Source organism: Ursus arctos, unplaced genomic scaffold, assembly GCF_023065955.2.
Source record: "Ursus arctos isolate Adak ecotype North America unplaced genomic scaffold, UrsArc2.0 scaffold_8, whole genome shotgun sequence".
NCBI lineage: Eukaryota > Metazoa > Chordata > Mammalia > Carnivora > Ursidae > Ursus > Ursus arctos.
The window spans coordinates 17,112,864-17,128,151 of record NW_026623100.1 but is presented as its reverse complement, the minus strand read 5'-3'; the positions used below and the strand labels follow the sequence as shown (position 1 = coordinate 17,128,151).

At 35.2% G+C, this 15,288-nt stretch overlaps 1 protein-coding gene across 1 annotated transcript in view; it reads right to left on the bottom strand.

The window, feature by feature from the left end:
- Positions 1-3,958: 3,958 nt before the first annotated feature.
- Positions 3,959-15,288, bottom strand: part of GTF2A1L (general transcription factor IIA subunit 1 like) — a 36,284-nt gene continuing 24,954 nt past the window's right edge. The window contains exons 4-6 of the mRNA XM_048222706.2: positions 5,781-6,038; positions 4,763-4,852; positions 3,959-4,003 (exon numbers count right to left, since the gene is read on the bottom strand). Coding sequence (XP_048078663.2) covers positions 3,959-4,003; positions 4,763-4,852; positions 5,781-6,038 — 393 coding nt within the window. The remainder of the gene's footprint in view (positions 4,004-4,762; positions 4,853-5,780; positions 6,039-15,288) is intronic.

Genomic DNA, 15,288 nt, shown 5'->3' with positions numbered 1-15,288 from the left:
CCCGAACTGGCAAAGAAGTCAAACACCCACTCTGCAGATGATATGATACTTTATGTAGAAAACCCAAAAGAAGACACCCCAAAATTGCTAGAATTCATACAGGAATTCAGTAAAGTGGCAGGATATAAAATCAATGCACAGAAACCATTTGCATTTCTATACATCAACAATGAGACAGAAGAAAAAGAAATTAAGGAGTCAATTGCATTTACAATTGCACCCAAGACCATAAGGTAACTAGGAATAAATCTAACCAAAGAGGCAAAGAATCTGTACTCAGAAAACTATAGAATACTCATGGAAGAAGTTGAGGAAGACACAAAGAAATGAAAAAATGTTCCATGCTCATGGATTAGAAAAACAAATCCTGTGAAAATGTCTATGCTACCTAGAGCCATCTACACATTTAATGCAATCCCTATCAAAATACCATCAACTTTTTTCACAGAACTGGAACAAATAATCCTAAAATTTGTATGGAACCAGAAAAGACCCCGAATAGCCAAAGGAATGTTGAAAAGGAAAAGCAAAGCTGGTGGCATCACAAGACAAGATTTCAAGCTCTATTACAAAGCTGTAATCATCAAGACAGTATGGTACTGGCACAAAAACAGACACATATATTAATGGAACAGACTAGAGAACTCAGAAATGGACCCTCAACTCTATGCTCAGCTAATCTTCGACAAAGCAGGAAAGAACATCTGATGGAAAAAAAGTCTCTTAAACGGTATTGGGAAAATTGGACAGCCACATGCAAAAGAATGAAACTGGACCATTTCCTTACACCATACATAAAAATAGACTCAAAATGGATGAAAAGCCTAAATGTGAGATAGGAATCCATCAAAATCCTTGAGGAGAACACACGCAGCAACCTCTTCGACCTCAGCCACAGCAACTTCTTCCTAGACACATCGCTAAAGGCAAGGGAAGCAAGGGCAAAAATGAACTACTGGGACTTCATCAAGATAAAAATTCTTTTGCACAGCAAAAGAAACAGTCAACAAAACCAAAAGACAACCAACAGAATGGGAGAAGATATTTGCAAATGACATATCAGATAAAGGGCTAGTATCCAAAATCTATAAAGAACTTATCAAACTCAACACCCAAGGAAGAAATAATCCAATCAAGAAATGGGCAGAAGACATGAACAGACATTTCTCCAAAGAAGACACACAAATGGCCAACAGACACATGAAAAAATGCTCAAAATCACTCAGCATCAGGGAAATACAAATCAAAACCACAATGACATACCACCTCACATGGGTCAGAATGGCTAAAATTAACAACAAGAAACAAGAGATGTTGGCAAGGATGCGCAGAAAGGGGAACCCTCCTACACTGTTGGTGGGAATGCAAGCTGGTGCAGCCACTCTGGAAAACAGTGTGGAGGTTCCTCAAAAAGTTGAAAATAGAGCTACCCTATAACCCAGCAATTGTACTACTGGGTATTTACCCCAAAGATACAAATGTAGCAATCCGAAGGGACACATGCACCCCAATGTTTATAGCAGCAATGTCCACAATAGCCAAACTATGGAAGGAGCCCAGATGTCCATCAACAGATGAATGGATAAAGAAGATGTGGTATGTATATATATACATATATACAATGGAATATTATGCAGCCAATAAAAAATGAAATCTTGACATTTGCAATGATGTGGATGGAACTAGAGGGTATTATACTAAGCGAAAGAAGTCAATCAGAGAACAACAACTATCATATGATCTCACTGATGTGTGGAATTTGAGAAACAAGGCAGAGGATCATAGGGGAAGAGAGGAAAAAAAGAAACAAGATGAAACCAGAGAGGGAGACAAACAGTAAGAGACTTTTAATCTCAGGAAACAAACAGAGGGTTGCTGGAGTGGAGGGGGGTGAGAGGGATAGGGTGGTTGGATGATGGACACTGGGGAGGGTATGTGTTATGACGAGCACTGTGTATCGTGTACAACTGATAAATCACAGACCTGTACCTCTGAAACAAATAATACATTAAATGTTAACAATAAAAATTTAAAATTTTTAAAAATAAAGTACTACTTGAAATGAGCCAACCAATGCCCAGAACGGGGAAGTTATTCCTTCATAAAATCCACTATTGGCAGTGGTTCCTTGCATCCTCCTTTGACATTATAGATACGTTTTCTTTGCTATCTTCTAATTTCATCAGTCCCTTTTAAAAACAATTCAATGGCGCCCCAATGCCTTCATTTAAAATGTTTAGTACTGTTTTTGAAAGATTCATCAATTAGAGAGGATTCTCAGACAGCTAGATTTGTTAACACTATAACCTAATATCACTCTTTCTATCTGCCCTATAAGAAGCGAAGACAATGTATGAAAACACACTTTGAAAAATACAAAGCACTATGTAATTAATTACAAGCTGTTTCCCACAATGCAATACAACAAAAGATACTATATCCATAAGGTCTAGAAAATTCTCCATGACTCTATGGAATGCATATATAACTTAGTGTCTTATAGTGTTTTCTTCATAGAAGGCAATATACTGTTTACAAGAAACTAAAATAAGTTTCAAACTAAGAATGGTCTCTTTTCTATTACCTATTCCTTCTTATGCTTATGTTTACCAGCATCTAAATTGCTATTTTCTGTCTATATAAAATGTTACAGGAGAGAAAATGATCTTATTTTTAGAGAAAAGGATTTATTTTTATAGCAATTCAAAACACCATCCTCTGTTTCTCCAGAGTATATTGGAATTGTTACTGAAAAAAAGGCAAGATGTAAATATGCATTAGTCATCAGGGAAATGCAAATCAAAATCACAATGGGATACCACTTCATACCAACTATAATGGCTAGAATCAGAAAATCAGCTAACAAGTGTTAGTGAGAATGTGGAGCAATCTAAACCCTCATACACTGCTGGTAGGAATGGAAAATGGCAGAGCCACTTTGGTAAAGGGTCTGGTATTTCCTTAAACTATTACCATATAACCCTGGAATTTCACTCCTTGGTATACACCAAGAGAAATGAAAATATACGTTCACACAAAAACCTGTACACAAATGTTTAAAACATGCTAATCAGCATGCTTCATAAAAGCCAAAAAATGGCAACAACCCAAATGTCCATCAACAGATGACTGGATAAACAAAATGTGGTATATCTATTCAATGGACTAGTATTCAGCAATAAAAAAAGAATGAAGAACTGTTACATGCTATGACGTGGATGCATCCTGAAACACTGTGTGAAGGAAAAGCAGCCAGGCACCAAAAAAAAAAAGAAAAAGAAAAAGCCACTTATTATAGGATTCCTTTCATATGAAACTCCAGAATACGGAAATCTAAAGAGACAGAAAGTATACTAGTGGTTTCTTAGGCCTGGGGTAAGGATGAAAGGAAATGGGGAGATATGGGAGTGGGAACTAAAGCGAATAGTGTTTCTTTTCGAGGTGATTAAATGCTCTAAAATGGACTATGTTAATGGCTGCACATATCCATGAATATACAAAACCACTGAATTGTACACTGTAAATATGAGTTCTATAGGATGTGAATTATATCTCAAAGCTTCTAAAAACAAAAAAGTAAATATGCAGGAATTCAAGACAAAGCTGACTATTCTACACATAATCACAGATACAGTATTTAAAAAGAAGAAAAAAGCAGTCTTCTATTTTAATTGCTAAAATTAAATTGCTTCTAACGTAATTTCTAGGTTTGAAAACTGACACACCTTCAACTGTTTAAGTGGGCTCCACACTAGGTGTGGAGCCCAATGCAGGGCCTGAAATAATGTCCCTGAGATCAAGACCTGAACTGAGATCAAGAGTTGGACACCTAACAGACTGAGCCACCCAGGTGCCCCTCAAAGCTCTTTGTTCATCATTCTCTAATGTCCAAACAATCCCCAAGTCTCCATCTCTAAATCTTTCATGTTCCACATTGCCATGTTGGCCCAGGCTCTGGTTACTTCATGTCTGCACTATCCCTGTTCTTACCATTTGCCTCTGCCTAATCAGCAAAGACAGCCAGATTTAAACTTACTTTCTCAGTAACATTTCAGAATGCTAACATCCATCAAATCAAGTTTGAATTTCTCCTACCAGGATTCTGGATTTTCCAATCTGCTGCCAACTCTGTCCCCAACCCAGCCTCATTTTCTAATAAATCCAAAAAAAGAACACTTCATTTAAGGCAGATCTGTCTCTTCACTGCCCCCTTGTACATTCTACATTCATTCATTTCTCTGCCTTGTATTAAGCGGTTCCACTCAGAATGTCTACTCTCTACACTTACCTATATCTTACAAATCATTTAAGACCTATTTCAAAGCTCCACATCACCCATGAAGGATTTGTGGAGAACTCCAACTACAAATGATTTCTTGTATTTCCTAGCTAGTTTTTGGACTTACTGTCTGTGCCACATATCTTAGCATTTGATTTATATGCCATGTATTTTAGCATTTGATTTGCCTGTCACATATTTTAGCTTCTGATTTACCGACCATCTTATTGTATGCCATTCTTTTATTACATACAGAAACATCTTGTTTCAATAAGATTGTCACCTCAAGATAAGAACTATCACTTTTTTTGTATCACTGAGACCACACAGCACAGTGTTAGACACAAAATATATATAATTAATGAACTTTTTCATGATTAACTACGAACTGTAATTCATCATCATAATTGTCCATTATTTTACATAACTTTCTACCAGAAATGCAATTAATAAACCCAAAGTTTAAAAAGGTGAATACAGTACCTTGTCATACTGGCAGACGATTACATTATCTGTGTCAAACAGGTCTGGCACATCCTGCTCACTCACATCATCTCCAGAATTTAAAGGGTCCTAAAGATGGAAGATGGTCCCATTAAGGAATTTCATGATGCTCTGAATTTTTTAAAGACAGAGATACATGTAGAAATGAAGGAACTTAGTGGGGCACCTGAGTGGCTCAGTCGGTTAAGTGTCTGCCTTCAGCTCAGGTCATGATTTCAGGGTCCTGGGATCAAGCCCCATAGGGGGTTTCCTGCTCACAAGGAAACTGTTTCTCCTCCTCCTCCCTGCTTGTGTGCGCTCTCTCTCTCTCCATTGCTTGCTCTCTCTCTCAAATAAATAAATAAAATCTTTTTTAAAAAGAGAGAGAAAGAAAGGAACTTGGAAAGAGAATAGTATTGTACTTAAAAAGTCAAATAGCCTGAGTTTGAATCCGAGCTTGGACATTTAGTAACTACAAGACTGACCTTTGTCGATTTACTAAATCTCTTCATATCTCAGTTTTCTCATCTGTTAAATGAGGATAGTAATAAGACCCATAGGGTGGTAGAAACGTTAAATAACAAAAAGCAGGTAAGACTTAGCGTGGTACCTGGCTCACCTGTAAGGCCATCATAAATGATAGTACTACTTACCACACCACAAAAATTTACTGCAATTATTAGAATCAGAGCAGATACTATATGCTTCTAACCTGGCTGCCTTCTGTACCTCCACTCCCATCCTCTAAACCTCCCACTATCTCTAGTTAGGACCAACAAACATAGTAGCCGATTCCCAAATACTTAATACAAGTTTGAATTACAGTTTAAGATTAAAAGTTTAAATACTAGGGTACAAATAAGTCTCATTTTAAAAGACTAAAGACAGGGTTAATCTTAATTGCGATTTCTCTTGTATATCAAAGGATATTAAAGAACAAAGTATATTAGAAGTATATTAAAGTACAAATGCTATAAACTCAATTTAAAAAACAGTTTCACCTCAAAGTGATCCTCACCTCTTCTACAACGTCTGTTTGAGGATCTTCATTTTCACTACTGTTGGCAGTTGAATCTTCATTTGATATATGGTCAGCTTCTTCTTCAAGTACCTTCAGGTCTCCTGCATCAATAATCCCTAGAAATTCATTCTCATCTACATCTCTTGTACTTCCTATTTCGTCATTGGAAGATGTATCACCGGTTCCATCTATTTGAATTATCTCATTAATATCATCGGTTACCTGAATGCTTAAATCCATCTGAGAATTAGAATCCTAGAAAGAGAAAGAAATAAAGTTTTTCAAGTCAAAAAGGTGTATAAAACATTTTATCACACAAAATATAAAATTAGTTAAACATTTCACAAGTGATCTTAAAATATATTTCTTTTCTACATTTCTTTCCTTTCCAATGTGTGTTCCCTAATTTTATATTTTAGAACAATCCCAGCATTTCTATGCAACATGGGGATAAGTTTTAAATCATAAATAAAGTAAACACACTTATACTCAGACAATAAATGAGTTTACTAGTTTCAGGTAGTAACTGCCAGTTTTTGTATATACATCCTTAAATTTGTACAGTAGTTGTTAGGTTTTAACTCTTTCATTTTATTTTAAACAATAATTCAACAAAGTAGAAAGTAAAGTGATATTATGCTCAATGGATAAATGAAAAACATAAAGGATTGTACGAGCTGAAATAAGCCAAGCACAAAAGAACAAAAAGAAATCAAAACTGATAGAAGTGAAAAGAGAAACAGACAAATCTATAATTATAGCTGGAGAACTCAACATTCCTCTCGCAGTGAACAATAGAAAAAGACTGAAATTTAATAAGGATGTAAAAGACCTAAAAAACACAATCAAACAATTTAACCTAATCGACATTTACAGAATACTCTATCCCAAAATAGCAAAAGGAACACTTTTTTAAAGAGTGCACATAATATGTTCACCAAAATGGGACCATATTCTGGGCTCTAAAACAAATCCTGACAAACTTAACACACACAAAGCATGTTCTCTAAGCACAAAAGAATTAAACCAGAACTCAGTAACAGAAAGATCTGGAAAATCCTCTAACATTTAAAAATTAACACATTTCTAAATACCCATGGATCAAAGAGTAAGTCATGAGGGAAAGCAGAACATAATTTTAATTGAATGCAAACAAAAACATAACATTTCAAAACTTGTGAAATGTAGCTAAAGCAGTGCCTAGAGGGAAATTTACAGCATTACATGACTATATTCAAAAAGAATGAAGTTTCAAATCAATGGCCTAAAATTCTACCATAAGAAACTAAAAAGAGAAGACTGAACTGAGCTCCTGGCAAAGGAGAAAACAATAAGAAGAAATAAATGAAATTGAGAACTGGAAAAAATTGAGAAAGTTAGACCAAAAGTTCATTCTTTAAAAAGATCAATAAAATTGATAAGCTTCTAGCCAGACTGACAAGAAAAAAAGAGAGAGAAAAAGAGAGAAAAAATAAACAAATACTATCAGGAATTTAAGAAGGGGTGTTGCCACAGATCTGAAGATATTAAAAGAATAAGGAAATTGTCTTCAGGCATCTGAGCTGCTATAACAAAACACCATAGACTAGGTAGCTTATAAAAATGGAAATTAATTTCTCACAGTTTCAGAGGCTGGGAAGTTCAAGATCAAGACACCAACTACACAGTATCTGGTGAGAGCCCACTTTCTGGTTCACAGGCAGTGCCTTCTCACTTCATATGGCAGAGAGGCTAGAGAGTTCTCTAGGGTCTCTTTTATAAGGCAATTAGTCCCACTCATAAGGGCTCCACTCTGACTTAATCACTGCCAAAAGACCCAACCTCCTAACTACCATCATCTTTGGGGGTTAGGATTTTAACATATGAATTGGGAGGCAGGGGAACACGACCATTCAGACCGATATAAGTCAGTTTACAAAAATTCTGTAGTAGCAATAAATGATTGGAAATTGAAATTTAAAAACAGCATTAATTTAAATATTTACCTCAAATTTTAGAGAAGTTTCCAAAAGTTGCCCAGTTGGATTTTTTTTTTTAAGTTTTGTGGGTTACGTTTTTATTTAAATTCTACTCAGCATCTAGTGTACTACTGGTTTCAGGAGTAGAATTTAGTGATTCATCACTTACTTACAATACCCAGTGCTCATGATGACAAAAAAGTTGCCCAGTTTTTAAGAGTCTGCCTATCTACTAAATGGGAAGAAGTCTAATGAGCACTTGACCTCCTTGGAGAGATGAAGGACTGCCTCCTCTGTGGAGAGGGAAGCACTCTGAGAAGCTATGCTCATGGGATTATGGTACATTGCTTTCAGTCCTAACTGAAACTAGGAAACACACTTAAGTGTGATAAGGAAAGTAAGATCAGGCAAGTGTAGAAATTCACGGACCTTTTCCCCCACAGTCTGTAAAAATAGACTAGCTTGAGTTAGGGGTGCAATTTCTGGGTTATATATGAGAAGAGGTGTCTTACAGCTAACACCATGAAACCAACAAGGAAATATCTTTCACTTCCCTGTGACTCCAGGCACAAGTTGCAAGAATGCTGCTTAAGAATAAGCACAAGACTGTCCCAAAAGTAAAGACGCAGAGGTGAGGTTGGGGTGGTGATCCATTAAAATCGGACATAGTTCATACAGTTTTGGGTGTTCTGTGAGTCTCTATGTGAATATCTAGCACAATGCCTACTTTACAGAAGCACTCAATAAATGGTCATTGGTGCAAAAAATAATAATAAATTTTGAAAATTTTAAAAATAAAAATCAAAGCAGCACTAATTAAAACAGCATCAGAAAAGAAACTCATCACATACAAGAGATCCTCACTAAGGTAACAAGCAGATTTCTCAGCAGAAACTTTGAAGGCCAGAAGGCAGTGGGATGATACATATTTAAAGTACTGAAAGAAAAGATTGTCAACTGGGAATTCTATATCTGGCAAAACTGTCCTGTAAAAATGAGTGAAAAATTAAGGAATTCTAAGATAAAGGCTGAAGGAGTTTATTACCACTGGACCTGCCCTACAAGACTCCCTATAGGGAGTCCTTTAAATTAAAATGAAAGGAAACCAGACAATAACTCAAAGCCATACAAAAATATGGCTCTTTTCTGGTAAAAATACATAAAGATATATAAAAACCAGTATTATAATTTTGTTTGTAATTCTACTTCTTATTCCTGCACAAGATTTAAAAGACAAAAGTACAAAAAAATTATAATTATAAATCTATATTAAGGGGAACACAATATATAAAGATGTATTTTGGGATATCATTAACAAAGTAAGGGAGGGCAGAGCTGAAGAGGAGCAGAATTTTTATAGGAGACTGAGGTTGAGTTGGTATCACTTCAAGACTGTAATAACTTTAAGATGCCACAAGTAATCCCCATGGTAACCAAAAAGAAAATATCTATAGAATATACACAAACAGTATGAAAAGGGAATCGAAATGTGTCACTACAAGAAAATCAACTAAATACAAAGGAAGGCAGTAAGGGAGGAAATGTGGCACAAAAAAGCTAAATGACACACAGAAATCAAGTAACAAAATGGCAAAAGTCCTACCCTATCAGTAATTACTTTAAATGTAAATGGATTAAACTCCTTAATCAAAAGATGCAAATTGGCAGAATGGATAAAAAACAGGATCTAACTACATGTTGTCTACAAGAGACTCACTTTAGATCTAAGGACACACATAGGTTGAAAGTAAAAGGATGAAAAAAGATACTTCATGCAAATAGCAACCAAAAGAATTGGGATATGCTACTATCAGAAAAATAGACTTTAAGTCAAACACTATTAGAAGAAACAAAGAAAAACATCATACAATCAAAAAAAGAACCAATTCACCAAGAAGATTTAACAATTATAAACATATCAGCACCAAACATTACAGCTCCTAAATACATGTAACACTGACAGAATTTGAAAAATATATAGCTTTATGATAATAGTATGAAACTTCAATACCCCACTTTCAGTAATGAATAGAACCAGCCAAAATATCAATAAGGAAATAAAGAACTTGAATATTATACACCAGTTGGATCTAATAGACATATACGAAACATGCCACCCAACAACAGCAGGATACACGTTTTTCTCAAGTGCACACAGAACATTCTCTAGGAAAGACTGTATGTTAGGATACAAAACAAATCTTAATATTTAAAGACCGAAATCACACAAGGTGTCTTTTCTAATCATAATGAAATAGAAGGAAAACACACAACATGTGGAAATTAAACAACAAACTCAAAAAATCATTGGGTCAAAGAGGAAATAAAAAAGAAATCCAAAAAAATCAATCTTGATCATATAGTTGTGGGTTTATTTCTGGGATTTCTATTCTGTCCCATTGATCTATGTGTCATTTTTGTGCCAGCACCATACTGTCTTGATCACTACAGCTTTCTAATAGAACTTGAAGTCCAGAATTGTGATGTCACCAGCTTTACTTTTCTTTTTCAAGATTGTTTTCACAATCTGGGGTCTTCTGAGCTTCCATGAAAATTTTAGGATTGTTTGTTCTAGCTCTGTGAAAAATGCTGGTGGCATTTTGATAGGGATTGCCTTAAATGTGTAGATTGCTTTGCGTGGTATATACATTTTAACAATATTTGTTCTTCCAATCCATGAGCTTGGATGTGTTTCCATTTCTTTGCGACATCTTCAATTTCTTTTATAAGTGTTTTATAGTTTCCAGAGTACCTCTTTGTTTAGGTCTATTCCTAGGTATCTTATGGTTTTTGGTGCAATTGTAAATGGAACTGATTCCTTGATTTCTCTTTCTGCTGCTTCATTATTGGTGTATAGAAATTCAACAGATTTATGCATGTTGATTTTGTATCCTACAACTTTGCCGAATTCATGTATCAGCTCTAGCAATTTTTTGGTTGGAGTCTTTGGGTTTTCTATATAGAGTATCATGTCATCCACAAATAGTGAAATTCTTCCTTGCTGATTTGGATTCCATTTCTTTTTGTCTGATTGCTGAGGCCAAAACTTCCAGTACTGTGTTAAATAACAGTGGTGAGAGTAGACATTCCTGTCTTATTCCTGACAACAGAGGAAAAGTTCTCAGTTTTTCCCCAGTGAGGATGATATTAGCTGTGGGTTTTTCATATATGGCCCTTATTATATTGAAGTATGTTCCCTCTAACCCTACTTTATTGAGGGTTTTTATCATGAATGGATATTGTACTTTGTCAAATGCTTTTTCTGCATATATTGAGAGGATCATATGGTTCTTATCCTTTCTTTCATTAATGTAGTGGTCAACTAATTTTCAACAAAGCAGGAAAGAATATCCAATGCGGAAAAAAAAAACAGTCTCTTCAACAAATGGCATTGGGAAAACTGCACAACAACATGCAAAAGAATGAAACTGGACCACTTTCTTACACCATACATAAAAATAAATTCAAAATGGATGAAAGATATGTAAATGTGAGACAGGAAACCATCAAATTCCTAGAGGAGAACACAGGCAGTAACCTCTTTAACATCAGCCATACCAACTTCTTATTAGACACATCTTTTGAGGTAAGGGAAACAAAACCAAAAATAAATTATTGGGACTTCATCAAAATAAAACCCTTCTACCCAGTGAAGGAAACAATTAAAAAAACTAAAAGGCAACCTATAGAATGGGAGAAGATACTTGCAAATGATGTATCTGATAACAGGTCAGTACCCCCAAAATCTTTAAAGAACTCATAAAACTCAATACCCAAAAACCAAATAATCCAATTAAAGAATGGGCAGAAGATACGGACATTTTTCCAAAGAAGACACACAGATGGCTAACAGACATATGAAAAGATGTTCAATATCATTCATCAGGGAAATACAAATCAAAACTACAATGAGATATCACCTCATGTCTGTTAGAATGGATAAAATTAACAACACAGGAAACAACAGGTGTTGGAGATGATGCAGAGAAAGGGGGACCCTTCTTACACTGTTGATGGGAATGCAAACTAGTGCAGCCACTGGAAAACAGTATGGAGACTCCTTGCAAAGGTAAAAATAGAACTACCCTACGATCCACCAATTACACTACTAGGTATTTACCCAAAGAACACAAAAATACAGATTTGAAGGAATACATGTACCCCGATGTTTATAGCGGAATTATCAACAATAGCCAATTTATGGAAAGAGCCCAAATGTCCATCACCTGATGAATGAGTCTTCTTTATCCATACACACACACAGTGGAATATTACTCAGCCATCCAAAAAAATGAAACCTTGCCATGAATGGAACTAGAGAGTATTATGCTAAGCAAACTCAGTCAGAGAAAGAGAAATACCATATGATTTCACTCATATGTGGAATTTAAGAAAATATTTACAGCTATAAATGTTCACATTAAAAAAGAAAAGATCTCAAATTAATAACCTAAATTTACACTCTAAGGAACTAGAAAAAGGAGAACAAAGCCCAAAGCTAGTATAAGGAAGGAAATAATAACAATTAGGGCAGAGATAAAGTAAAGAACAGGGAAAATGGGGCGCCTGGGTGGCTCAGTCGTTAAGCGTCTGCCTTTGGCTCAGGGCGTGATCCTGGTGTTATGGGATCAAGCCCCACATCAGGCGCCTCCGCTGGGAGCCTGCTTCTTCCTCTCCCACTCCCCCTGCTTGTGTTCCCTCTCTCTCTAGCTGTCTCTCTTTCTGTCAAATAAATAAATAAAATCTTAAAAAAAAAAAAAAAAGAACAGGGGAAAAAAAACAATAGATAAACAAAACTAAGAGTTGGTTCTTCAAAAAAATCAGCAAAATTGATAAGCTTTTGTCTACACTGATGGAAAAAAATTAAGATTCAAATAACTAAAATCGAAATTAAACTTTACTACTGATTTTACATAATAATTATGAAAGGATACTAGGAAATGTATATCAACAGATTTATAACCTAAATGAAACAGACAAATTTCTAAAAACACACAACTTACCAAGAATGAATCATGTATAGAAAATCTGAATAGATCTATAAGAAGATAGAATTAGTCATCAAAAATCTCTCAACAAAGAAATGCCCAGAACCAGATGGCCCCACTGGAGAATCCTACCAAACATTTAAAGAAGAATTAACACCAATCCTCAAAAAACCTAAACAAAATACTAACACAAACAGAATTCAACAGCACATTGAAAAGACCACACATCATGACCAAGTGGGATTTATTCCTGGGATGCATGGATGATTCAACATATGAAAAAAAACCAATCAATATAACATATTAACACAATGAAGGGGGGTACACACAATCACCTGAACTGATGCAGAAAAAGAAAAATTAGGAATAGAAGGAAACTGCCTCACTATAATAAAGGCCATCTATGAGAAGTCCTCAGCTAACAGCATACTCAATAGTGAAAAACTCAAAGCTTTTCCTCTAAAATCAGGAAGAAGGCAAAGTGATCCCACTTGCCACTCCTATTCAACAACGTACTGTAAAGTCCTAGCTAGAGCAATTAGGCAAGACAGACAGACAGACAAATGGCACCCAAATTGGAAAGAAAGAACTAGTATTACCTATTTGCATATAATACTATTTCATACATGTACAAAACCCAGAAGATTCCACACACATAAAAATGTTAGAATAAATGAATTCAGCAAAATTGCAAAAGGCAAAAATTAACATACAACCATCAGTTGTATTTCTATACACGAACAATTAACTTTAAAAAATGCAGAAAACAACTCCATTTAATATCCCGTCAAGTAGAATAAAATACTTAGGAGTAAACACAACCAAGGAGTCCAAAGACTTGCTCACTGGAAACTATAAAACTTCCCTGAAAGAAATTAAAGAAGCCAGAAACAAATGGGAAGACATTCCGTGTTCATGAATTTAAAAGAGTTAATATTGCTAATGTCACCCAGAGCCATCTACACATTTGCTGCAATCCCTATCAAAATCCAAATCCCAATTTCTTTTGTAGAAATAGAATATCCATCTTAAAATTCATATGGAATCTCAAGGGATCCTGAATAACCAAAACAATCTTGAAAAAGAAGATTAAGTTGGAGGTCTAACACATCCTGATTTTAAAACTTACTACAAAACTACAGTAGTCAAAACAGTGTCGTGTTGGCATACAGACAGACAAGAAAACCAATGGAATAGCATTAAGAGCCCAGAAACAAATCCTCACATTTATGGTCAAATGGTTTTTGACAAAATGACAAGGACATTCAATGAGGAAAGGGCAGTCTTTTCAATAAATGGCACTGGGAACACTAGGTATCCACATGCAAAAAAAATGAAGTTTAAAGATTTAAACAAAAGAACCAAAACTATAAAACTCATAGAAAAAATCTTAGAGGAAAATCTTCATGATGTTGGATTTGGAAATGATTCCTTAAATAGGATACTAAAAGCACAGGCAAAAAAAGGGGGAGGGGGCACAGATAAAATGGCCTTCATCAAAATATAAAAATCTTTATATCTCAAAGGACATTATCAACAGAGTGAAAAGGCAACCTACAAAATGGAAGAAAATGTTTACAAGCCATTAAAATAAGGAGTTAATATCCAAAATATATAAGAAATCCTACAACAAAAAAACCAAACAACTTGATTTAAAAACGTACAAAGGACTTGAATAGACATTTCTCCAAAGAAGATAAAATAGCCAATAAGCACATTGATGTTCGGTATCACTAGTAACTAGGGAAATGCAAATCAAAACCACAATAAGATACCACCTCACACCCATGAGGATGGCAATTATCAAAGGAATAAAACAGCAGGAACTAACAAGTGCTAGTGAGCATGTGGAGAAATTGGAACCCTTGTGCACTGGTGGGAATGTAAAATGGTACCGCTGCTATGGAAAATAGTACAGTAGTTCCTTAAAAAGTTTAAATAGAATTACTATATGATCCAGCAATTCCACATTTGGCTATATATCCCCCAAATAGCTGAAAACAGAGATTTGAAATATTTGTGCACCCAAAATTACAGTAGCATTAGTCAAAATTGCCAACGGGTATAAGCAACCCAAGTGCCCATGGACAGATGAATGGATAAATAAAATATGGTATGTACATAACATGGAGTAGTATTTAACCTTAAAAAGAAAGGAAGTTTTGACACATGCCTCAACATGGATAAACACTGAAGACATTATACTAAGTGACAAGGGATACAAAAGTACAAATACCATCTGATTCTACTTCTATGAAGTATCTGAAATAGTCAAATTCATAGAGACAGAAAATAGAATGGTGGCTGCCAGGGATGGGGTGAGGGAAGGATGGGGAGTTATTTAACAGGCGCAGAGTTTTAATTTGGGAAAGCTAAAATGTTCTGAAGATGGATGCTAGTGATAGTTACCCAGCAATGTGAATGCACTTACTGCCACCTAACTGTGCAGTTAAAAATGGTTAAAATGGTTAATTTTTACGAGAAAAAAATAGAACAAAACCAATGGTGATAATGAACTGTCAAGTATGTAATAAAATACAGCGATACAGAGTGCTGGTG